General features: G+C 42.1%; 1 protein-coding gene and 1 pseudogene across 2 annotated transcripts in view; both read left to right on the forward strand.

Annotated features, from left to right (window-relative positions):
* The window catches only part of ARHGAP20 (Rho GTPase activating protein 20), a 226,853-nt gene that overhangs the window by 190,263 nt on the left and 9,853 nt on the right, over window positions 1-26,737 (forward strand). For both annotated transcript variants that reach the window (XM_040340561.1, XM_040340562.1), the window contains exons 9-12: window positions 1,990-2,178; window positions 14,387-14,565; window positions 21,826-21,987; window positions 23,015-23,124. In XM_040340561.1, the coding sequence (XP_040196495.1) occupies window positions 1,990-2,178; window positions 14,387-14,565; window positions 21,826-21,987; window positions 23,015-23,124 (640 nt within the window). The remainder of the gene's footprint in view (window positions 1-1,989; window positions 2,179-14,386; window positions 14,566-21,825; window positions 21,988-23,014; window positions 23,125-26,737) is intronic.
* LOC120929252 lies at window positions 17,103-17,628 on the forward strand (annotated as a pseudogene).

The raw sequence follows: 26,737 nt of genomic DNA on the forward strand, positions 1-26,737 counted from the left end.
TATGGACCTGACTGTATGTTTGAGATTTAACTTTTAGTTTTTTTACAACTGATGGCTCTTATTGCACTTTAACTGGTACATGTTTTATAAAAAAAATTGCATATTTCTTTTTATTCAATATTTTGCTATTGATTTCCTATATTGTTCATACACTATTGATTGCACTGAATGCACTTTATAAATCTTTGAACCTGTTATATGCATTGTGTAATATATTGCAAGTATGTTTTTAGCACTGTCTGTCCTCACGTTGTAAAGCACCTGTATTATAATAATATAAATAATTGTAGCTACGTAAATATATATATATATATATATATATATATATATATATGTATATATATATATATATATATATATATATATATATATATATATTGTATATATATATCGGGCCAGATTCACAAAGAGATACGACGGTGTATCTGCAGATACACCATCGTATATCTGACTTACACTGGTCCTATCTATGCGCCTGATTCATAGAATCAGATACGCATAGATAGGGCTAGATCCGACAGTGTTACACTGTGTTACACTGTCGGATCTTTTTTTAAATTTAAAAATGGCGCCGGGGGCGTTCCCGCTGATTTACGATAAATAATATGTAAATCAGCGAGATACGCAAATTCACGAACGTACGCAGACCCGTCGCAGTGTTCTTATGTCGTTTCCGTAGCGGTTTTCCGTCGTATACTTACCCCTTCTTTTATCAGGCGCAGCCAATGTTAAGTATAGCCGGCGTTCCCGCGTCGAATTCGAAATCTCCTACGTCGTTTGCGTACGCCGATTCACGAACACGCGCGTCGCAAGTCCCGCTCACGTCGCAACCACTGACGTCCTAGTGACGTCAGTGGGAGCAATGCACACCGGAAAATCTCCCGGACGACGCATGCGCATTTAAATCGGCGCGGGAACGCGCCTGATTTAAATATGACACTCCCCTAGCCGCGGAATTTGAATTCCGCTGGGGGATTTAGGATCCGCCGTCGCAAGTTTGGAGGTAAGTGGTTTGTGAATTAGCCACTTGCCTCCTAAACTTGCGGGAGCGGATCTTAATTCACGTAGATCGAGCGGATCTATAGATCCGCTGAGCTACGTGAATCTGGCCCATCGTATATATATTTATACTTACTATGCATCTACAATTAATTATTTATATTGAATAAAAAATGATGAGCGCAAACTGAAAATCTAAAAGTGAATATAAAGACAGTCCATAGGGGACTGATAACAATCAATAAAGATATGCAGTGAATTCAAAATTAGTGAAATAACCCAAAACTGATAATAAATCCAAAAATAAAAGTCCAAATATATAAATCAAAGTTTGGATAAATCAATCTAGTGTGCCAGTGATAGACAAAACTTCTGCACTTCGGGCATCAATGTGGACAATCTTGATAACTCTTTGCTTAGCCTGGGCTCGCAGTGCGCTTACCTCCAGACACTAGGTCATGCGTGTCAACGAAATCCTCCCAAAACTGGAACAGAATCCAAACAGTGGGTAACACGTGTTGCTCGGAATCTTCCCAGTGCTGAGATAGAATCGAGGGGCGTTCTCTGTATCCAATACCAGTATAGATCCAGGCGCAGCGAAGTCGACTCCACAGGATAGCCACAAGGTGTATCAGGAGCAAATGTAGAAATAAAAAGCTCTCATGGTGAAGTATGCAAGCACTTTAAAATTTAATAAAGGTAAAAATGTGCTTACATTGAAAAAACGAATAAAACGCCAAACAGCGGCACTTCCGGTGGACGGTCAGGGTGTCACGTCACTTCCGGTCACATCTAACCTTATGCATTACGTCACGACACGTGACTTCATCGGACCTCCGATGAAGTCACGTGTCGTGACGTAATGCATAAGGTTAGATGTGACCGGAAGTGACGTGACACCCTGACCGTCCACCGGAAGTGCCGCTGTTTGGCGTTTTATTCGTTTTATAGCTTTTACATAATATCTAAATGTTATCTGTCTTTCTTCAGGGCATGAATACCCATTCTCAATAAAAATGAGCCATATTCGTGACGCACTGCCACAACTCCAGGCAGGGAAGGAGCCTACCTGTCCCTTAAATCTGGAGGAGCCCTTCCTTATGGAACAGTTTCCTCGGGAGATGCAATGTCAGTTCATACTGAAGCCCAGCCGTATGGCTATATGCCATCCGCTAACTGGTGAGTGCTGCTTGTTACAGGGGCCCTTTCAGCCTACTGTTATTCCTGCGAGCTGACATAATGAGAGCGGCACATTCCAGCTGCCTGAAGTATTTTCCTAGAATTTACGGCATGTTTACACATGTTCGGAAAAGTAACATTTTCAGGAAACCGTCCTCTGAGGCCGCTTCCAATTACCACAACAGGGAATATTTAAAAATCCATCCTGGTATATGTTTACTTCGAAATACATGTTTTCCTCTTTCTGTATTGATATTATTCTGTGTGTGGAGGAAAGGGGGAAGGGGAAGCATTCCACAGTTTAGCTAGTAAAGAGAACCTATCATTTACCTGCAGGTTTGATCAAAATGTTGACCTTTTTTGTTTTTATTGTCTAAAATTGTGCAAGAAATTGTAGTTTGTTTACTGGATTACCAATAATAATACATGCCCTACGTCCATATTTGTGACAAGTTTAAATATAAAACAAGTAAAATTTAATTCTGAAGTAGATTTAATTCCATTTATCTTTTATGTAGCCTTAAATATCCAAGGCACCAAAAGTTTGTTTTTTTTGCCATGTTCCCATTGAGGAGATTTCCCTTCTTGTTCCATAGCCAAATCAGGAAGTGACAGGAAATTCCTGTAAAGTGAGGGAAACGCTGGTTGTCACCAGAACTAGTGTCCTTATTGGAAGATTTCTGTTCTGGTGGCAAACCAAAATGTATGATTTTCGTTCACTTTGGGCGATAACAGCAAACAGGGCAAGTAGATAGAATTCATTTTCCTAACAGGGCACAGACACCAATAAAATTTGACAGTGGTTCTAGTCCCTCTCTACTGTATCCAAAACTAAAACAAATACCCTTTGTTATACTTTAAAGCAGGGGTAGGCAACCTGGGGCCCTCCAGCTGTGGTAGAACTACAAGTCCCATCATGCCTCTGGGAGTAATTGTAACTGCCAACCTTGCAATGCCTCATGGGAAATGTAGTTCTACAACAACTGGAGGGCTACTGCTTTCAAGCATATGTAATTACTAAAAACACATTTTCCTTATTTAGTCCCTTTTGGTCTGTTCAATAAAAAATTTAATAATATGTTATGACAATGTTATATCTGATCAATAAGTGCAAAGAATTACCTGTTGATCCTGGCAGAAATCTTGTCAACTGTCTCTTCTATTCTCGGCCTCTATTGACAGAAGTGTTCTATAGTCCATAGTGTGAGAATGAATAAAGCACAGTGAGTGAGCCATGTCAAACTAGGACAGGAAGTGTTTAAAATCAACTTAAAAAAAAACTTATGTTTTCCAATGTTATTTGAAAGAACATACTTCAAGTATCCCTTTACCCGTGCATGCCTCCTGCTTATATGTGCACAGCAATCATAAGCTAGCTTAGTAATCATACAAAGGATGTTGTAGATGCTTTTAATAACATAACTTCTTATCTGGAGAGCTGTACATTTCTAGTAAGTTTTATTAAAGTGGAGGTTCACCCGGAAATAACATTTTTTAACCTTAGATACCTGCTCATTTTGTCTAGGGGAATCGGCTAGTTAAAATCGAAGCTGTACTTACCGTTTTAGAGAGCCATCTTCTCCGCCGCTTCCGGGTATGGGCTGCGGGACTGGGCATTCCTATTTTGATTGACAGTCTTCCGACAGGCTTCCGATGGTCGCATCCATCGCGTCACGATTTTCCGAAAGTAGCCAAACATCGGTGCGCAGGCGCAGTATAGAGCCGCACCGACGTTCGGCTTCTTTCGGCTACTCGTGACGCAATAGATGCGACCGTCGGAAGCCTGTCAATCAAAATAGGAACGCCCAGTCCCGAACACCATACCCGGAAGCGGCAGAGAAGATCGCTCTCTACAACGGTAAGAACAGTTTCGATTTTAAGACAACTAGCCGATTCCCCTAGACAAAATGAGCATCAATCTAAGGGTAAAACATTTTTTATGGATGAACTCCCGCTTTAAGGACTATTATATTTATATACTAAGGAAAGCAAGGAAAAAGGTTTGATTTGTAGACTTGCTTGTTTCTTCCTAAATATCCTAAAGAAGGTAGGTGCCCTCACATTCCCTTAACCTAGACAACAATTAAAGTGGTTGTAAACCTCAGACATGAAATATGACCAAAGCATATCCTTCTATAGTGTGTACTTGTCTCAATTAAAAGCATTAAGGGCTCATTTACACTTGCTTTGACTTCAACACTTATTAAAGCGTCTACCGCTTCAACCTGCTTTTTTTTATGTTTTTGATGCTTTGGTGGTGCTTCAATGGTGTTTTTTTTAAGATTTAATGAAGCTAGGCAGATGCCCTGTGTGTGTGTGTGTGTGTGTGTGTGTGTGTGTGTGTGTGTGTGTGTGTGTTGATATCTGATACCTGCAATACCTCCAAAATAAAGAAAAGCTAAAGCTGAATTAAAGCCTCTCAAAAGCAGTAGGTGCTTCAAGCGAGCTTTGTCATAGACTTCTATGGAAGCTTTAAAGATGCTAAAGAGACACGGGGTATAATTTTTGAAGCAAAGCAAGCGCAAGATGTAAACAGGACTAAAAACTACCATTTTATTTAGTGACAGGGGCTTTGACTGGCATTCAGAGAGCTTTAGAAAAGTGTGTCCGAAGCCTTGTTTTGAAGCAAGTGTAAATGTGCCCTTATTGTCATTTCTGTCTGCCGCTTCGTTCCTCTGCTATTTGCATGAATAATTTATGCCAATTTTGGTGGCAGGGGAGGGATCTCAAGCAGATTGATAGAATAAGCTCTGTTCCTGTGTGCTGTGTGTGGGGTCCCTCCAATCAGCGCTCTCCTCGCTGAGCTCCGCAGAGTGTAACTTCAGCTCTCCTCCCCTTCTTTTCTGAACTCTCAGGCAAGCTTATAAATTCTGGACTTTGAAGGGATGTAGAGAATAGAAGACTGTAGATAGACTGAGGAATGTATCACCTGAGGAACGTTCCTTCACTGGGTACATGTAAGGGTTTACATCCACTTTAACTAAGTAGATGCAAAATTGTCCTACTAAGGCCTCGTACACACGACCGAACATGTCTGCTGAAACTGGTCCGCGGACCAGTTTCCGCGGACATGTTCGGTCGTCTGTTCGGCCGACCGGACCGGATTCCCAGCCTAGCGGACAGGTTTCCAGCGGACAAATGTTTCTTAGCATGCTAAGAAACATGTCCGCTGGAAGCCTGTCCGTCGGACATGTTCGGTCGTCTGTACGTCTCACCGGACATGTCCGCTCGGCCGAAAGCCCTCGCATGCATCAAAGTGATTCGACGCATGCGTGGAAGCATTGACCTTCCAGGGTCGCGCACGTCGCCGCGTCATCATCGCGGCCACGTCGCGACCATGTCACCGCGTTCACTGTCCGCGGGGATTTTGGTCTGATGGTGTGTACACACATCAGACCAAAATCCGGCAGCGGACATGTCCGATGAAAACGGTCCGGCGGACCGTTTTCATCGGACCATTCGATCGTGTGTACAAGGCCTAAGACATACATTTGGGATTGGTGTAGGAATAGGCCTACTTGAGTAGTACACCCATCAATGTAGACACACCCAACTTTCTGCAGCCGCACAGGAGATGTCAACAAACTCTATTCATTTTTGCTGCAACAGGAGAAGTTCTATTAGTTGCTGTACCCTTGTTGATGGTATTTAATTTTTATATCAAGTAAGCTCATAGAATTTTGTTCTGCATTTAAATATGATTTTCACAATATATCACTTTTCCTTTAATCTTCTGTTGTAAAGCCAGTTACTTTAGCCTTTTACATATAGAAATGTATTGCAATTGCAATGAACAGATGAAGAAGTTAAGCAACCAACACACAGCTTTTGATTGCAATGCGCCATGGCAGTAGGTTAGCAGCTTTCATAGGCAGGCTAATTATAGCTTGGTCTACGGAGGTTGATCTATAAAGTCCATTGTCATGCGCAGTGTCTAGCCTTCCTACATTTGTCAGATGCTAAATATAGATCTGTTTGTGCTTAGTTTAGTCACAGTTTTTCTAGGTGCGACTGGACAAAGTTTCAGGATAAATATTGTAGCAAAATGGTTTAAAGGGTCTGTGTACTTTTGGAAAATTTGGAATCCTATCTGACCCAACTGACTTTATAAAATTTGGCAGAAGAAATACAGACCTTGGCCCAGATTCTTATACAGTGGGCGTATCTCTGCGGCGGCGTAACGTATGTCATTTACAAGCACTTGCCTGTAAAGTTGCGGCAGCGTAGCGTAAATCACGCGGTGGAATTCAAATTCGGCGGGTAGGGGGCGTGTATCATTTAAATGAAGCGCGTCCCCGCGCCGAACGAACTGCGCATGAGCCGTCCGTAAAATATCCCAGTGTGCATTGCTCCAAATGACGTCGCAAGGACGTCATTGGTTTCGACCTGAACGTAAATGACGTCCAGCCCCATTCACGGACGACTTACGCAAACGACGTAACTTTTTAAAATTTTGACGCGGGAACGACGGCCATACTTAACATTGGTTGCGCCTCATATAGCAGGGGCAATAGCAATAAGAAGAGGAAGATGGACAGCCGCACTCCGGGAAAACTTTAAAAGAAAGTTGTCTTTATTGTCAAACTGGAACATGTACAGTCACCGCAACCACAAAACAGGACAGCCGGCGCGTTTCGCACTTAACTAGTGCTTAGTCAGGGGCAACTTTACGCCGGGAAAAGCCTAACGTAAACGTCGTAACTTTACTGCGTCGGCCGCGCGTACGTTCGGGAATTTGCGTATCTAGCTAATTTGCATACTCCATGGGGAATCCGACGGAAGCGCCACCTAGCGGTCAAAAAAAATTGCAGACTTACGCCTGTCGAATCTAATGGATATCTATGTGTAACTTCTAAGAATCAGTCGCATAGATACGACGGCTCAGATTAGGACTTACGACGGCGTACATGGCGCTGCGCCGTCGTAAGTCCTATGAGAATCTGGGCCCTTGTATGTAGACAGATTCAAGTTCTCACTGCTTGGTCTGACCAAGGCAAGAAGCAGTGATTAGGTCGGGTTGATTTACTAAAATTGGAGCGTGCAAAATCCGGTGCAGCTCTCAATAGAAACCTTTAAGCTTCCAGTTTTTTTGTCAAAGTTTAACTGAACAAGCTGAAATTTGAAGCTGGTTGGCTACCATGCACAGCTGCACCAGATTTTGTACTCTCCAGTTTTAGTAAATCAACCCCATTATGTCCTCCAGCACTGCTGCTTCCTATGAAACCCTGATAGAAAGAATAATAATAGGCTTACATGTTTGAATCATGCTCGTGGGATTGCCTTTATTCTGCATGTTCTGGTCAAGCTCATGCAAGGGGCAAAGTACAGCAAAAACAAATAAATACTGCTCCAGCTGAACAGTCCAGGCAGTGGGAACATGGATTTACCTGCACCTTTAAGTACAAGTACTTTTGTTGGTGAATAAGAAGTCCTGTGAGCATGCAGGTTTGTAGGAATACCAGTTTATTCCTAGAAGTGCACTCACCTATTTAAGACAGGATAGGAAAAATTGGTGATATTAACCATCTGCAGGCTTCTCTTAATGTTCGTAGATCTTGATGGGGTAACGTTTCCTGAAGAACTTGGCTTTTATAGTGACATTCCCCCTCAGGTTACAGGATGAATAATAAGCTCTAAAGCCGCGTACACATAATGGGAGCTTTTCATTGGATATTCCGTTCGTGTGTATGCCCCATCAGACTTTTTCTGCTGGAATTTCCGACGGACTTAGATAGAGAACAGGTTCTCTATTTTTCCATCGGAAATTCCGACAGAGTTTTTCCCGTTGGAAAGTCCGGCCATGTGTACGTGGCATTAGGCAGGATACTATGCCGAGAAAAGGGTGATTACATAAGGAGTTGTGGGACTAATGTGCCTAGTATCAGCCACTTGCAATCCCTGTACAACAGAGCTTAGACTGGGACAGAGAGAAACAGCCCAAAGAGCCAGTCAGCTGTACTGCAGTGATCAGGGGCTAACAAAGACAATGCTGACAGAAGGAGTAAGCAAAGATGAGCTTATACAGTATATCTACTGCTTTTCCTTTTATTGTTACAGGCTGGGCACTAGAACTGGAAAGTCTTCTGGCCTGCCATATGGAGTTGTGCTGTTTGATGGAGCAGTGTACATTTTAGAACTAGATGCAGAATAATACAATCCTATGGGGAGTAAAACAGTCCAGTATGTGTGTTTCATCTGTGTGTGTATAGCTCATTGCTTGAAGTTCAGATTTACAGCCATTTTACCCAGATAGCCTGCATTGCATTACTCCAGATCAACTTTGCAAACATTCTGCAAGTCAAGTTCTTGTTCAGTTAGGTTGCGCAATAGTCATCCCACCACAGGGGTCACTGTGAATGAATTTTCCTATTTGCTCCCTGCTGTAAACTTGCAGAGCTCTTGCTGTAGACTCACCACTGCAACTTTGCTCTTGCTAGAGACTTGCCATGCAAATTTGCTAAAAATTGGAAAAGTCTCAACTAGAACTTGTGCTTCAAATACTCTGCAAGTGTACAACTTGCCAGTGAAAATGTACAGAAAGTTAACTAGACTAACAATTCAACACTGACATATATTTGTGGCAATGTAAACCTTGCTATCTGTGAAGCACCTCTCTATGTGTGTTAATATCAGTTTTAAGCCACGATTGCATATTAACACAACACCAAGTATGGTAGGGATGTATGGTATGGTATGGCCTTTGTACCATAATACACACATGTCCATATATATGCATGCTTTAGCACAGTGGTTCTCAACCCTGTCCTCAAGTACCCACAACAGGCCATGTTTTGGGAATTTCTCTTAGATAAAATAGCTGTACAAAATACCAAGCCGTTGACTCTGATTTAAAGCACCTACGCAAGATAAAGGAAAACCTGCAAACATGGCCTGTTGGGGGGTTTTGAGCACAGGGTTAAGAACCACTGCTTTAGCACACCACAATACACAGGTGTGAATCCCAGATTACAGGAATAACTTGCCACAAAGTTGTGGCAGTGTTGAATTGTAAGTCTTTTAACTTTCTGCACATTTTCACTGGCAAGCTGTACACTTGCAGAGCACTTGAAGCAGAAGGTCTAGTTGACACTTTTCCAATTCGTAGCAAATTTGCATGGCAAGTCTCTAGCAAAGTTGCAGTGGTGAGTCTACAGCAGGGAGAAAAGATGACAATTCAACCACAGTGCCCCCTGTGGTGGGATGACTATTGCACAACAGAGCTGAACTAGAACTTGCAGCAGACTTGCAGAATGTTTGCAAAGAAAGTTGATCTGGAGTCATGCAGTGCGGACTTGCTGCAATTTTGCAACAAACTTGTGAAGTTTGGAAAGTCTAGCATTAGCTTAGCAAGTCATTTTCAAACTTACAGCTGAATTGCTTGTTATCTGGGATGTTTTGTGCACTGTGGTGTTCCGCATTGCCAAAAATAGCCAGGTATATTTTTTTGCCTGCACCAAGGCTTGTTAATTGCCTATTCAAAGTGAATAGGTGACCTTAACGAAGCACACATTAACGAGTGTGTTAACACTGAGAGGTGTGAATGGGCCCTTAAGGTAAAATAAAGGACTAGGTGACATAAAGAAGTCGTTGATTTTATTTGTATTTTTTTTTGTTCTCTGTTTCTGAACTCCCACCTAAAAGCCAAGTGCAATACTGTACAGCGCTGTAAATTCAGCATTGACTTTGTACTCCTGTGTTAAAAAGTCAGAGGGTTACCGAAGGGTTATGTAGAAAAATATTTTTATAAGTTAAAGCCTCCAGTAAAGGTCTTTCCACCCAGTCCCAAGTGGGGCAGTGCAAATCCAATACTGAAATATATAGAATAATAAAAAGAAAAAAGAAACAGACGGTGATATTCATATTTCAGCTGTCTTAGAAACACCACACCCAGAAAAAGAAAAAGAAAACGGAATTCTTTGTCAATGACATATGGGGCTGATTGCTGTCATATTCAGGGGGAACATGCAACATGAGCCTTTTCTGTTTGTCAAGATGGAGATCCTTAAATCCTTGGCTACCACAGGGGTTAAAGGAACACACGGTTGTATTTTCCGTCCTTCCTAACGTTTGGCGGTAACCATACACGTCAAAGATTTGGGCCAGCTTTTCTTTGGTGGGGCTGTTATGTTGGTGGATTCAAAAGAGCTGTTCTTATTTTACACATAAATTGGCTGCAATGCTCTCACAGGACAAAGGCAAGTATTTGGATGTCAGCAGTGTGTGCTTTTACTAGAGCAAATGAGGCATGTTATTGCCATTAAAAGGAGATACGTACAATATTTTCCCGATGTTTTTAAGGAAAAACATACACATTGAATTAGAAAATAATCTCACACCACAGCTCGAATAGTGAAGTCAGAGCCATCGTTCCTGCAAGCCAAGGAGCAAAATTATTTCTTTGCTCTCTTTGCTTTTCTATCAGCTAATTCGTCAAGGCAAATGGGAATTCATCCTTTGCTGAATTGGCATCACTAAAAAGTAAACAAGTTTGGCCTTGATTCTGCTTTTTTTTTTAGTTTGTAGATCGATATTTTATATAATTAGTTTTATTATGTTTACATAGAAATTATTTTCATAAAACCATTATTTTACAAGCAAACATTTAATATTCTCAGTTGGCAAAGCATGCTCTGCTTTCTAATAAGCCAGTCCAGTACTGTGTGTATGCTTGCTGGCAGCCTGTGTATAATTGACTTGGCCATACACTCCTGTTCATAGGTGTGTGCAGCCTATTGCATTAGGGTGTGCACCCCAAAGTAATAGGGCAATGTACAGTGTTGGTAGAGCAGTGGACGATGTCAAAAGGGAAGAGACTGGTGTCATTTTATTTTTTATATTTTTAGATTATTACTTTTTTACAATTTTATTATTTTTTAAATATATTCTGTTTTATTACAATATTATTATTATTATTATTATTGTTTTATTTATTTTTTAGGAGCTCCATGGGGGCCTAGGTGAAATATCAGGGGTCTAAACAGACCCCTGATGTCTCACTTTTGAGACATAGAAAAGGACTGAGGACAAAGATTCCCCAGGTCCTTTCTCTGTAGCCAAGTAGCAGGGGGAATCTGCCCAGCACAGGGTCATTAGGGTGTGCCCAGGTACACCTGGCACACCCTGTGCGCACGCCTATGCTCCTGTTACTGCTCAGAGAGGGGTTGTATCCCTCTTGTATAAGTCAACAATATGTGAAATGTGTTTTCTGTGCCATTCAGGTCTGTTTCACAACTGTGTATGAACTTCTAGAAAGCTTCCACTCTTATGGAGCTGGTCACCTGCTGGCTGTGAGTGGAAAATATGAATTATTCATATGCAATATTTTCTATTTACCTGATTCGAAAGGATATTAAAATTATTAATTGTATTTTTAGTCCTGAATATAATACATACAGTACATAAAGCAAATATATAATTAAAGCGGAGCTTCTCCAAAAAGGGGAAGCGCCGCTTGTTCGCAACCCCAAACCCCGCCACTGCCACATTTGGCACGTTAGGGGGGGGGGGAGTGGGTACCTGGTTTTGACAGGTACCTGCTCCCACTTCTAGGTAAGATCGCCGCTCGGCGATCTTACGATATTTCCGCCCCCTCCACAGAGGTCCCAGAAGATGGCGGGAACATTCAGAAAATGCAGAGGTAACTGTGGTCATTGTTAAAGTGCTGAGATATTAAATTCAGCATAGGTACCTGTATTCATGTTTATATATTTTGTAGATAATTCTTAGAGTTTCAACACATTGGGCACCCTGTTAAATTCGTACTGCTCTTTACAATTGGTAAGTGAGGCTGCCCATCATAGTTAAAGACCAATCATAGGGTGGAGAAGGGGGCGGGCATCCAAAAACAAATACAGGATCTGATTAAGATTTGCACAGCAGGTAGCCCTGTATCCAAGAATCATTGGGCACTATATATCCTGTACTCCTACATTATGTGTATTACACTCTAATTTTAAAATTAAGTTTGTTCTTTGATGTTTAGGTATGTGTATAAAATGTATCACAATTTATCGGTGCCATATTAAAAGACCCAAGTGGTATAATAAGTTCCTTCAGCTATATACAAACTACTTGTGAGGCTTTCAGTGAATATAAAAGGAGGTGCCTCAATGTGATATTTATTCTATTTAGAGGTTCTGAAAAATACTATTTGGGAAAATATGGTGCCAGCATATTACTAAAATATAGTGTTTGTAAATGGAATATACTTGGAACATACATAGCAGTCAGTATGTATACATTGATATCCTCTGGTGTCTGTAAAAGTTCAATGTAAACCTAAGATACTGAACAGTATATAGTACCCACGCCAAAAAAACTGGGCTTTATGTCTGCTAAAGCTTAGATTGCAGACATACAGGGCCAGATTCAGGTACATCGGCACATCTTTGAGCCGGCGTAGCGCATCTCATATGCGCTACGCCGACGTAACATTGAGAGGCAAGCTGAGTATTCACAAAGCACTTGCTCCCATATTTACGCCAGCGTAACGTAAATAGGCCGGCGTAAGCCTGCCTAATTCAAAGTAGGCAGATAGTGGGCGTGTTTTAATAAAATGAGTCGTGACCCCATGTAAATGCATGGCCGTACGAACGGCGCATGCGCGCGCATCCTCAGAATCACGTCGCATATCCTCCCTAAGATACGACGGCTCAATGCGTACGACGTGAACGTAACCTACGCCCAGCCCCATTCACGTACAACGTAGGTAAACAACATAAAATACAACGCTGTTCCGACGTCCATACCCTAACATGACTTACCCCTGCTTTATAAGGGATAACTATACGCTGGACGTACGCCTTATGTAAACGGCGTAGCTTACTGCGACGGGCGCAAGTACATTCGTGAATCGGCATATCTAGGTCATTTACATATTCAACGCGTAAATCAATGGAAGCGCCCCTAGCAGCCAGCGTAAATATGCACCCTAGATACGAAGGCGTAGAAAACTTACGTCGGTCGTAGGAAGCCAAAATTCAGGCGTATCTTATACTGTGAATACAGAGCATAGATACGACGGCGCATCCGTGGACTTACGCGGCGTATAAGAAGATACGTCGGCGTAAGTCCTACCTGAATCTGGTCCTTAGTCTTCCTGATCGGTTATCCTAGTATCTGTAGTAATAGGCTATAGTCTCCAGTGGAGGCTGCAAAGGAGATGAAGCTGTCATATCACTCTAGTAAATGGCCTCTGTGATAAAGCTTTCAGTACTGATCTTAAAGTGATACTAAAACACACTGTTTAATTTTTACTGTCCCTTCTATTTCTGTATGTGGATGATGGCACTGTAATTATTTTAATAAAAGAAAACATCCAAGTACCATTTTCCTAATCGATATACAGCTGTCACATGGCCCAGCTCTTTCCCAGCCTGTCTGCAGGGAAACATAAGCAGGAGAAGTTTCTAGTCCTCTGCTGCTGGTCACATGTTAAAGATAACAGCCCTATTGGCGTCTTCCTGGCACTGTAGCCGTCATTCGGCTATAGCATGGGTGGAAAATGTTTAATCTATCTGTAATATCCTACCCCCATTGTGTTTAGCTGGTTAGTGGGCATGGAGGAGGAGGGAAAACTGAGCATGTGCAGAGTTGCCACCACAGCTGCAAAATCCCTAGCTGAACTGGCACATGAACAGAAGGTAGAGATAGGGAACAGCAAAATGAACCAGTTTTGCAGAATACAGAAAAAGAATCTGGGCACGAGTTGAGTTATGGCTTCCTCATTAGGCCGCTGCTCATTTATTGTCCAATCATAGGTAGGAGCAAGCCCCTAGTCAAGCTACACTGGTTAACTACAAGGACCTGGCTATGTTATCTGGCAGGGTACCTGGATAAAAATCATATAAATATGAAATAGACAGTTTACAAATATGTATTTCATATGTGTGTTTAGTTCTATGCCTGAAGGCCATCTTTGAACTGTCCCTTTAAAACGATTGGCATGCTGTCCGTCACCCGCAAGCTTTAGATGCTTTAACACAGGGCCTGCTTTCAAAATAAGATGTCAAAACAAAAGCCCATTTCAAGGTTTTTATGCATCCAGTTTGCTATCATTTCTGGTACGCATTCAAAAAATCTTGGCGATATAAAGCAGGACTGTGTATTGTGTTTTATAAGATAGACGTGGTCACTGCCCAGGAAGAAAACAAATATTAAATTGCGTAGAGTGCAGCCTTTCCATTAAACGCTTTCACTTTTTCCCCAGATTCCAGCCAGAAGCCATTTAAAAGGAAGAGGTCTCTCATAAACTGGACCTTTTGGCGTGGTTCTAACACTCATCTGGACAACATCCCGCTCTCTCCAACCTCCTCAACTCCTGGAAAGCTGTTTGGACTGTCATTGCCAGCCATATGTGAGAATGACAACCTGCCCAAAGCCATAATGGTGAGCAGCAAATCCTAAAACTGCTTCCTAAGAAGCACATGATACTGACACAACCCTCATCATCACATGATAAAACACTTCTGAAATGTATCAGATGTTTCGCATTATATTTTACCCGGGAACAAAATAGAGAAGGAAGCACCATGAATAAAATGCAACAAAAATAAAAATTTTTAGCAATTTATAAAGCAGTCACATGACTGCTATGCAGCTTTTGTACTCTTCAAAGGGGAGTGGGGGTACTAAGTCTCAGGCTAAGGCAGTTAGGCAGTTTGTTGCTTAACTTGCTATGTGTCATCAGATTGCTGTGTGCTTAACCACTTCCCGACCGCTGCATGTAAATGTACGTCCACAGAATGGCACGTACAGGCAAATGGGCGTACAGGTACATCCTTGCCTTTCCGCGGGTCGGGGGTTCCGATTCCTGCGGGGAGCGATCCGGGACGACGGCGCGGCTATTCGTTTATAGCCGCTCCGTCGCGATCGCTCCCCGGAGCTGAAGAACGGGGAGAGCCGTATGTAAACACGGCTTCCCCGTCCTTCACTGTGGCGGCTGCATCAATCGTGTGATCCCTTTTATAGGGAGACTCGATCGATGACATCAGTCCTACAGCCACACCCCCCTACAGTTGTAAACACACACTAGGTGAACCCTAACTCCTACAGCGCCCCCTGTGGTTAACTCCCAAACTGCAACTGTCATTTTCACAATAAACAATGCAATTTAAATGCATTTTTTTCTGTGAAAATGACAATGGTCCCAAAAATGTGTCAAAATTGTCCGAAGTGTCCGCCATAATGCCGCCATTAGTAGTAAAAAAATAAAAATAAATAAAACTATCCCCTATTTTGTAAACGCTATAAATTTTGTGCAAACCAATTACAGCAAAAAGTAAAAAATATTGCATTTTTTTCAAAATTGTCGCTCTATTTTTGTTTATAGCGCAAAAAATAAAATCCGCAGAGGTGATCAAATACCACCAAAATAAAGCTCTATTTGTGGGGAAAAAAGGACGCCAATTTTGTTTGGGATCCACGTCGCACGAGCGCACAATTGTCTGTTAAAGCGACGCAGTGCCGAATTGTAAAAACGCCTTTGGGCATTTAGTAGCATATTGGTCCGGGGCTTAAGTGGTTAAAGATGACAGCAAGATTCTCTGCTGTAGCCACTGTCAGGCAATCGCTTATGACCACCCTGGCAGGTATTGTTAACTACAATATGTGGGCTTCTGAGTACAGGACAGGAAGGGCATAGCATGCATTAGATTGGGTATGAATGGGTAACAACACTGATAGGGGTTTCCTATTGACTGACTAGCTATGACTAAGCAACAATGATGCTGTGAAATGCGTCAAGTGTTTGTCCTGATTCATTACAATAAAAGCTTTTATCGGAGTGCGGCTGTCCTGAATCCAGTTCTTTAATATGTTTCCTATTGACTGGTTTGTCAATTACAATTGTCAGCACATAAATGCACTTAAATGTGTGGATCATTGGTATTTTGTTATTAATTGGGTTAACAAACACTATATTATCCACTTAAGGACCTTGGGTGTTTTTCAGATTTGGCATTTACAAGACCAAAACAATTTTTTTTGCTCCAAAATTACTTAAAACCCCCAAACATTATATATATTTTTTTCTAACACCCTAGAGAATAAAATGGCGGTCATTGCAATACTTTTTGTCACACCATATTTGCGCAGCGGTCTTACAAGCGCACTTTTTTTGGAAAAAATTAACTTTTTTGAATTAAAAAATAAGACAAAAATAAATTTGGCCCAATTTTTTTATATATTGTGAAAGATAATGTTACGCCGAGTAAAAAGACCTCAGATCCCATATTTAGACTTAAATGCAAAAAAAAAAGGAACATTTTGTCATTTGAAAAAATGACATTTAAAAAATGTTGCTTTAAGAAGCATGGGCAAGACTGACGTTTTGACGTCACTTACGGCCAGCTATTTTATGGGGACGGGTGGGGGCCATCTTGCCCTCACTCGTATCCCCACACAGCACGTGAAAGGACCCGATCGCTTCCGCCGCTACCGACGGCTCCGGTAAGCGGCGGAGGGCGCGGGAGAGCGGCGCGAGGCCCTCTCCCGCCGCCGATAACGGTGATCTCGCGGCGAATCCACCACAGAGACCACCGTTATCGTTTACAGGACCGCTCACGCTAAAGATGGATATCTCGGTTGTGGCAGCAGCTACTGCCGTTACCGAGATATCCATCTTTAAAAAAAGGACGTATATCTGCATGAGGACGTCCATAAGTGGTTATAGAAACACAATTTTTTTATTTATATTGAAATGGGTCAAGACATACCTATGTATATAGTAATTCTTATTACTGCAAAATGCCAGATGTTATGCTGGTGTAGCCTACAAGTTTACTTTACTGTGCACAATGGGAGAGATTAACTAAAACTAGACCACACCAAATCTGGTGCAGCTCTGCATAGTAACCAATCAGCTTCTAGGTTTTATTATCAAAGCTTATTTGAACCAGCTGAGGTTAGAAGCTGATCTCTTCGCCATTTTAGCCGGCGCCATGAAGGTCGAGCTGTGCAGCTTCAGCGGTTACAAGATCTACCCGGGCCATGGCACGCCAGGATTGACGGCAAGGTGTTCCAGTTCCTCAATGCAAAATGTGAATCTGCCTTCCTTTCCAAGAGGAATCCTCGACAAATCAACTGGACTGTTCTGTACAGACGAAAACACAAGAAAGGGCAGTCGGAAGAAATCCAGAAAAAGCGTTCTCGCCGTGCAGTGAAGTTCCAGAGGGCTATTACTGGTGCTTCTCTGGCTGAAATTATGGCCAAGAGAAACCAGAAGCCTGAAGTGCGAAAGGCTCAGAGGGAACAAGCTATTAGGGCTGCAAAGGAGGCAAAAAAGGCTAAGCAGACCACCAAAAACGTTCCTGCTAAGGGTCCAACAAAGGCTGCCCCCAAGCAGAAGATTGCCAAGCCAGTAAAAGTGGCGGCTCCCCGTGTTGGAGAAAAACGCTAAGCAACATGTTCCTACTGGATGTGTTAATAAATTACTATTTTGAAAAAAAAAAAAGAAGCTGATTGGTTACCTTGCACAGCTGCACCAGGGTCTCCAGTTTTAGTAAATCTCCCCTAGTATGTCTGGTTAATATACTGTATGTTGACCAGACATGTTCCAATACATGCACATCCCCTCGTGTTTTGTCACTCTAAATACACAGTAAAGAAAATTATCTGTGAGCTCCCAACATCCTTATTGAGCTGTCAGTACATTGTCTTTGCTGCACTAAAATCCTAAGCAGTGTTGTCTGCCATGCCGAGGTTCCCTAGCGGACTACAGAACAACTCCCCACTATGGTATGGAGATTGGGGGTTGTACTTCTAACACACGTCCTACTCTAGGGTGACAACACTGCTCTCTCATAGATAAAGTACAGTATGCAAACATTATAACGGTTGTGTGATACTGTCAGGATCACTAGAAAATATAAAGAAAAAAAAGGCAGAAAAAAATGAATGCAGCCACCACATCTAAGGACTGGTAAACTGTATTTCTTTTTCCATTTTTGCTCTTGAGTTTACATATATTATGATATTAGTTGCTAGAGGACACTGCTGTTGACCGTGTTTAGGTTGTCACCCACTCCAGGCACTTCCATCCATTTGTACCGACTCACAGAAGATGGAAATTAATTTTAAAAGCAGTCAGCAACTTTAGATCAGCCTTCTTATCCATGGTATTTTGGCATCTTACTAAATGATTAATTTGCCTTGTGAGGTTTATACACAAAACACGACAGCAGAACATTTCTCTTGGTAGCTGGAATGACATGGAACATCGCTCTCCAGACTGAGAATAATTCCTAAATTGATTCAATGAAAACTGTTTGATACAGCGGCTAGTTAATGGGACCGTCTTTTAGAATAATAAATTAATCTTAATCTACAATCATTTTCTGATGTGTTGTAGGTGGCTGAGAAATGTTGCCGTTAAACCTTGGCTCAACTGTGAGGAACTGGCACTGTTTCTGAAAAGGCCAATCATGTAGAAAGAAAATTCCTAAGTTGTATATTGCTCGTGCTAAATGTTAATTTTAGATGATGTATCACTGCACTGTCTGTACGTGACTATGTAAGCATAGGCTAAACTCTAATACCAAACCTAAATCTGCTGGGTACTGTGTTATATCTACTAGAAGCCTGGATGGTATATTAAAAAATAAGATGAGATTAAAAAATTGGCAGGTGGTTTCATTTTTTAGCATTAACCATATAAACCAATTAAAAAAAAATATCTGGACCAACAAAAAGTTAGATTTGTAAGTAAGACAACTTGTTAGTAAGATGAGTTAGTAGGAAGATTTCAGCTGTATCTTGGGAAATATTGTATCCCCTACATACCATAAGTACATTTTAAATATATTCAGCTATGAATATGTCTTTACTTGGATACACCATGAATACTAATACATAAGCCAACTGTTTTATTTATGTTAGTATACAGTGCATCCAGAAAGGATTCACAGCGCTTTACTTTTTCCACAATTTTTTAAGTTACAGCCTTATTCCAAAATGGATTAAATTCAATATTTTCCTCAAAGTTCTACAAACAATACTCCATGATGACAATGTGAAAGAAGTTTGTTTGAATTCTTTGCAAATTTATTAAAAATACATACCGGTAAGTATTCACATCCTTTGCTCAATACTTTATAAGCACCTTTGGCACCAATTACAGCCTCACATCTTATTGAGTCTGATGTTACAAGTTTGGTACACCATTTTTGGGCACTTTCTCCCATTACTCTATGCAGGACCTTTCAAGATCCATCAGGTTGGATGGGGAGCGCCGATGCACAGCCATTTTTAGATCTCTCCAGAGACGCTCAATCGGGTTCAAGTCTGGGCTCTGGCTGGGCCACTCAAGAACATTCACAGAGTTGTCTCTTAGCCACTCCTTTGCTATCTTGGTTGTGTATTTAGGGTTGTTGTTCTGTTGGAAGATGAATCTTTGCCTTAGTCTGAGGTCCAGAGCAGGTTTTCATCATGGATTACTCTGTACATTGCTGCATTCATCTTTTCCTCAATCCTGACTAGTCTCCCAGTTCCTGCTGCTGAAAAACATCCTTACAGCATGATGCTGCCATCACCATGCTTCACTGTGGGGATGGTATTGGCCAGGTGATGAGCGGTGCCTGGTTTCTTCCAGACATGATGCTTGCCATTCAGGGCAAAGAGTTCAAACTTTGTTTCATCAGACCAGAGAATTTAGTTTCTCATGGTCTGAGAGTCCTTTAGGTGCCCTTTGGCAAACTCCAGGTCTGTCTTGTGCCTTTTACTGAGGGGTGACTTCCGTCTGGCCACTCTACCATACAGGCCTGATTGGAAGAGTGCTGCAGAGATGGTTGTTCTTCTGAAAGGTTCTACTCTCTCCACAGAGAAACACAGGAGCTCTGTCAGAGTGACCATTGGGTTCTTGGTCACCTCCTCGACTAAGGCCCTTCTATCCTGATTGCTCAGTTTGGCCAGGCGGCCCACTCTAGGAAGAGTCCTAGTGGTTTCAAACTTCTTCCATTTACCTTTCCAAATCATGTCCAATCAACTGAATTTACCACAGGTGGACTCCAATCAATTTGTAGAAACATCTCAAGAATGATCAGTGGCAAAGGCTGTGAATACTTATTTTCATTTTTTTATTTTAATAAATTTGCAAAGATTTCAAACAAACTTCTCTCATGTTGTCATTATGGGGTATTGTTTGTAGAATTTTGAGGAAAATAATGAATTTAATCCATTTTGGAATAAGGCTGTAACATAACAAAATGTGGAAAAAGTGCAGCGCTGTGAAAACTTTCCGGATACACTGTACATTCAGTTTTCTAGTAATGGAAGCCTAGCAGCAGCCCAGAATGTTGGGACTGACACCTAATTATACAGAAGTCTCCCGAAAAGGCACATGTAACCCTCCTTTTGATTTATAAAGCTTAGCGACAAACCTTAATCAATCGAGTACTGGAGGATTTCCAGAAAACAGTTAATCATTTCATTTCTCATTTTCTTAAAACAATGTACATACCCGACCTACGTAGCTGAAGCTAGACATACATGTTTTAAACTGAATTAACATTGTCCATACTGACTGCAAGGAGAGATAATGTTAAATATTTAAAAAATGTATGTAGTGCACCCCCTTAAGGGCCGCTAGTAACTGGGATCCCCCACCTTGTACAGCCAGGCACACCGAATTTCCACAGTCACTCCAGAGTCAGAGAACAGTCCGTGACTTTTTTTTTTTTTTTTTCGTTTTATTGAGGGATATAAACTTGAATAGGAATTAGAAATTATGGGTTGCCCACTTGACTTCAAACTATCTCAGGGACAACACTTCCTATATATAGTCCTATATACACTCCACTCTTCCTCCAGTACTCATGTGCTTGCAGAACCTAGCTGGTACAATATAGAGATCTGACATGGCAGTCAGATTTTTGCGCAATTGCCTGTTAGTGACAGGAACCCAAGGCCCCATAGCAAAAGTTCAGTGTCCAGCATTAATCACTTTTGTGGCTATTGATCCTAGCACCACCTGTTCAGGCACTGCCAACCCACCTGGCTGCAGCTGCCCCTTTCACTAGCCCTCCAGGCTGACTTCTCCCACAGTCCTCCCAGACTGACACTCTCTCAATAGTCCTCCCAGACTGAACACTCGCCAGCCAACCTGGCTGACTTCTCAGTAGATCTCCCAGAAGTGCTGACCTGCTCCCTCTGTCTCTCCTTACTCACATGCCTCCAGGAATGGGTTCCTCCGTGTGATGTGAGGAATCCTTCCAGCACCCGAGCCCCAGACCTAAGGTAATCCCCCCAGACTGGGGGCAGCCTGAAAGGACCTCCCACAGTCTCCTCAGCATCTCCATCTTCCACCTGACTCCCCTGCTGGAATGGTCCATGTCTATTTATGAGGTAAGCTCTACCCCCTGCCCAAAAGCTGGGATTGTCTGAGCCCTCATAAATATTCCAAATAGCCCCTCCTAGCTTCCACCCACTACATCTTGAACCTTCACCAATGCCCCAGAAAACAGGAAGAGGCACCAGAAGATCTGTCTGAATGAGTCATCTAGACTCCCTGAGTCACTAAACCCTGACCCAGATTCACAACCCAGGCCTGGGTCTCAGCCAAGCCTATTTGTGTACTCTAACAACTAACCTATTTACATCTAGAACACTAGAGGGTGCTACATTGATAATGCATATACATTTTTTTTTCTTTAGGATATGCTCTCTGTGCTTTGCCAAGATGGACCATTCACAAGAGGCATCTTCAGGCGTTCAGCAAATGCAAAATCCTGTAAGGAAATGAAGGAGAGGCTCAATGCAGGATTCCATGTTGACTTTGCTTGTGAATCTATCTTTGTCACCGCTTCAGTGCTGAAGGTATGAAAGGATGAGACTCGATCTATATTGCCCTCTAGAATTTGGCTTATCTCATCTGCCTTCCTGGTGCCACCTAGGGCTGTATTTATGTTTTCTTAAAGCGGTAGAAAATGTGTTAATTATTTTTTTTTATCTGGGTCCCCTCTAGCTTTATGCCATCATGTGTTAGTATACACATTATGACAAATTTACCTGTCAAAGGAAGACCTTTAGCACTGCGCTGTCACTGACATCTCTACCCGTCTACGTCTTCTTTCTGGGTTCCCCTTCCGTTTGGCCGCCTAAATGGCCAGATCGCAATGACGTCACTCCCACACACGAGAGTCACATCACAATGTCACAGAGTTGGTACGGTAATGTACTCTGAGCTGCCTCTGCGTGGCTCAATGTACAATACTGCTGAAAGGCAGGATTAGGCATTTATGGCATAAGAGACCACCATTGTATTTGTGAATTTACTGTTTACCTTGAGTTGAGCTTTAAACCAGAAATAATTATTCCTTTTAAAAATGTCTATACAGTAAATTTTATACACAAATACAAATATACCAACATTTCCAAAAAAAAAATTCCTGGTAAACCTGGACCTAACTGCTGTTTATGACCTAACAAGGAACATGTGGAACAAGGAGAGTGCAGAGTGACAGAAAAATAAGCGCATTAGTATGTTGCTTCTCTCTTTACTGTTTAGTCGAAGGCTGAGGAGGGGGCCAAGATTTGGATGGCATTGTTTACACAGTTGCATTTACAACATGCAAAGGGTCATATATGCTTGCAGAGGATGCACAGTTGTCCTATGCATCCATGTGCAGGCAGTCCTATTGATGTCAGATGGCTGCACGGACACAATAGCTGCTTCCAAATTGACCTCTGTGTATTTCGTCTGTGTATGTAATTTTACGTGATTTCTGGCATCCACTAACTTTCTTAGTTCGCCTAGATTAGACTTTTTCCTCTCAGTCATACGTGCCTACATCTGTTTCTAAATTCCTTCATTCTCAGTCCTGACATTTGTTTCTTCACACAGGACTTTCTGCGCAACATCCCTGGCAGTGTCTTCTCATCCAAACTTTATGATAAATGGGTTTCTGTCATGGACCACGGAAGTTCCGCTGAAAGAATAAAGGCTGTTAAGAAGTAGGTGCCAGATTATTTTCTCTTTGTAAGGCAGTTGGCAAACAAAATACAGTAAAACCTTGGTTTGAGGCAAACAAAATACAGTAAAACCTTGGTTTGAGGCAAACAAAATACAGTAAAACCTTGGTTTGAGGCAAACAAAATACAGTAAAACCTTGGTTTGAGGCAAACAAAATACAGTAAAACCTTGGTTTGAGAGTAACTTGGTTTGAGAGTGTTTTGCAAGACAGGCAAAATGTTTTAATACATTTTGCCTTGATATATAAGCGATGTCTTGGTATAAGAGTTGCGTCATGTCACAACTGAGTATAAAAAAGAAGAGAGGAGCCTCTAAGTGTAGCAATAATGGTTACATTTAAAGGGGTTGTAAAGACAAAAATATTTTCCTCTTAAATTAAAGTCTGACAGTAGCTGATAAAGTAAAAAGTAATGTTTTGCATTATAACTAGTTTGATACCTGTTGAAATCGAGCTGTTTTATTCACCTCCGTCACTCCTGAATCATTATTCTCACTGACTTCCTGGTTTGCGGTGCGCATTCATTCTTGCTACATCACGGCCTAATGGAAACTACAGTTCCCATTATGCCGCGTACACACCATCACTTTATGTGATGAAAAAAAACGACACTTTCTGTGAAGTAAAAAATGACGTTTTTGAAACTTCAATTTTCAAAGACGAAGTTGCCTACACACCATCGTTTTCTCACAATGATCTTGCAAAGTGAGGTTACGTTCCACCACGTTTTACCATTGAAGCTTGCTTCATAAGTAGCTTCTGGGCATGCGTGGATGAAAAAACGTCTTAGAAAACGACGTTTTTTGCTACACACGGTCAATTTCTGTGAAGTAAAAAGTGCACTTTTGAAAAACGACACATAAAATTGAAGCATGCTTCAATTTTTTTTGGTAGTTTTTTACAAGACATAAAACGACGTTTTCCCCCACACACAGTCAATTAAAGTGACGTTTTTAAAAACGTCATTTTTTTTCATCACATAAAGTGATGGTGTGTACGCGGCATTAGGCTTAGCCTCCATGCCTGTGAGGGATAAGAGAGCATCTTCACGCAGGGCTGTAGTCATAGGGAGGGGGTGAGCACATTCTGCTTTCCACCATGCAAAACGGCTCAGATGCTGGTGGAAAGCAAGAAGAGGAGAGACAGGAAATGGCATTTTCAAACCTGGATTACTGTATTTTGGAGGTCAAAAGGAAAAACGAGGTAAGTGATATTTAAATGCTCTAGCTTACAGCAATCAATTGAACTAATAAAAAACAAACCTTTAGTGTTCCTTTAATAATGGTACAACATTTATCAACTTATTGCTACACTTAGAGGTGCCTCTCTTCTCTTTTATACTCTGTAAAAAAAAATGCTTTGATATACAAGTGCTTTGGATTACAAGCATGTTTCTGGAACGAATTATGCTTGCAATCCAAGGTTTTTCTGCATATAATATAGTGTCGTTCCTTGTAAAATTTTAAAATATGCCTACAAAATACACAACATTCTAACCCATAAGTCAGCCCAGAATAAGACAGACATCAGCAATCGTTTAGTTTCATGGACAGGATTATTTTATTTTCAATTCAGTAAAGTACATTGAGGGTCACATGAATTCAAAAACTAAATTGTGACACTCTCTGAACTAGAATTTATTTATCACCCCATGCTGTTCTCTTATATATTATTATACACCTTCAAACGTTTTCACTATTTTAACCAGTGGCAGTGCGTCCATAGAGGGCGCAGGAGCGCCGCCCCCTCTCTCCCCTGCACCGCCACTGATCAACAATACATATATTCATGCATTGCATGAATCCATGTATTGTTGCTGTCGACCACTATTCAGATGGCCGGCCCCCTGGCGAGAGCTGGCCATCTGAATAACGGCAGCTGGTTGGCTTTAGAAGTGCCTATCAGAGCTAGCCTGAGGGCTGTAATCGGCTTCCAAATAGTTAACCAGGGGACGCAAGGGGGGTGCGTTCCCTAGCTAACACTGACAGGCGTCTCAGCCAATCAGGTTCACCGGTTCTGGTTACCGGTAACCTGATTGGCTGAAGCGTCATCGAGGGCGGAAGAAGACATTGAGGGACGGTGGAAGGAAGATGGCTGACCCCAGAAATGTAAGTGCCGGGTGGGGGGGCAATCTGGCAGCATTTTACAGGGCACAGTGGTGACAATTGATGGCCACAGTGGCGACAATTGATGGGCACAGTGGCTACAATTTATAGGCACAGTGGCGACAATTGATGGCACAGTGGCTGCGTTTGATGGTATGGCACAGTGTCTGTGTTTGATGGCACAGTGGTTGCGTTTGGCATGGCACAGTGGTGACAATTGATGGCACAGTGGCAACAATTGATGGCACAGTGGCGACAATTGATGGCACAGTGGCTGCGTTTGATGGCATGGCACAGTGGTGACAATTAATGGGCACAGTGGCGACAATTGATGGCACAGTGGCTGCGTTTGATGGCATGGCACAGTGGTGACAATTGATGGGCACAGTGGCGATAAATGATGGCACAGTGGCTGCGTTTGATGGCATAGTACAGTGGCTGCATTTGATGGCATGGCACAGTGGCGACAACCGATAGCACAGTGGTGACAATTGATGGCATGGCACAGTGGCGACAATTGATGGCATGGCACAGTGGCGACAATTGATGGCACAGTAGCTGCATTTGATGGGCACAGTGGCTGCATTTGATGGGCACAGTGGCTGCGCTGCCTTTGATGGGCACAGTGGCTGCGTTTTATGGGCACTGTGGCTGCATTTGATGGGCACAGTGGCTGCATTTGATGGGCACAGTAGCTGCGTTTAATGGGCACAGTAAGGCTGCAATTGTTTTGTTTTTGTTTTCGTTTGTTTACGCCCCCCAAAAAAATTGGAGCACCAGCCGCCACTGATTTTAACTAAGCATTAATGTAGTTATATTCCCTTTGCTGTTTGTTTGCCTTACCTTGTAATGATGGGCTCACATGTTGTTGTTGCAACTTGTAGTGTTTTGTAGTGTCATGGCTAATGATCCTGTTATGTCCACATATTCATTCTTATAGCCCAGGGGTCTCCATACTTTCTAAACAAAGGGCAGGTTTACCGTCCTTCAGACTATAGGAGGGCCGGATCGATGGCCAGCGGGAGTGGACATTTTTCTGGCATCAGTAGGAGTAAACATCACCACATTTGGTATTAGGCTGGGAGGAATAGTGCCCCATCCTTGATATAGGGAGTAATTGTGCTCTATTATTGGTGTCAGTAGAAGAAATGGTGCCCCATTGTTGGTGTTAGATGTCAGAATAGAGTCTGATATCAGTGGGAGGATTAGTGCCCTAAGGGCCGGATAAAAGCAAAGAAAGGGCCCCAACTGGCCCCCAGGCTGCAGTTTGGAGACCCCTGATCTAGCCTGTCCCAAGCTTATTCTTATTTTCTAAAGAGTCATGCACCCAATTAATGTCCAGCCATTTGCTCTGTGTTCCATCACAAATGTGAGAGTGCTAATGTAATGAAAGACTGCATGGTGATTTCTCTGTTAATTGCTCTGTCTGCTTGGTCTATGTCAGATCTAATTACTGGTAAAGGAGAAGTATGGCCAAAGCCTTTTTTGGAC

This window comes from Rana temporaria, chromosome 2, assembly GCF_905171775.1.
Source record: "Rana temporaria chromosome 2, aRanTem1.1, whole genome shotgun sequence".
NCBI lineage: Eukaryota > Metazoa > Chordata > Amphibia > Anura > Ranidae > Rana > Rana temporaria.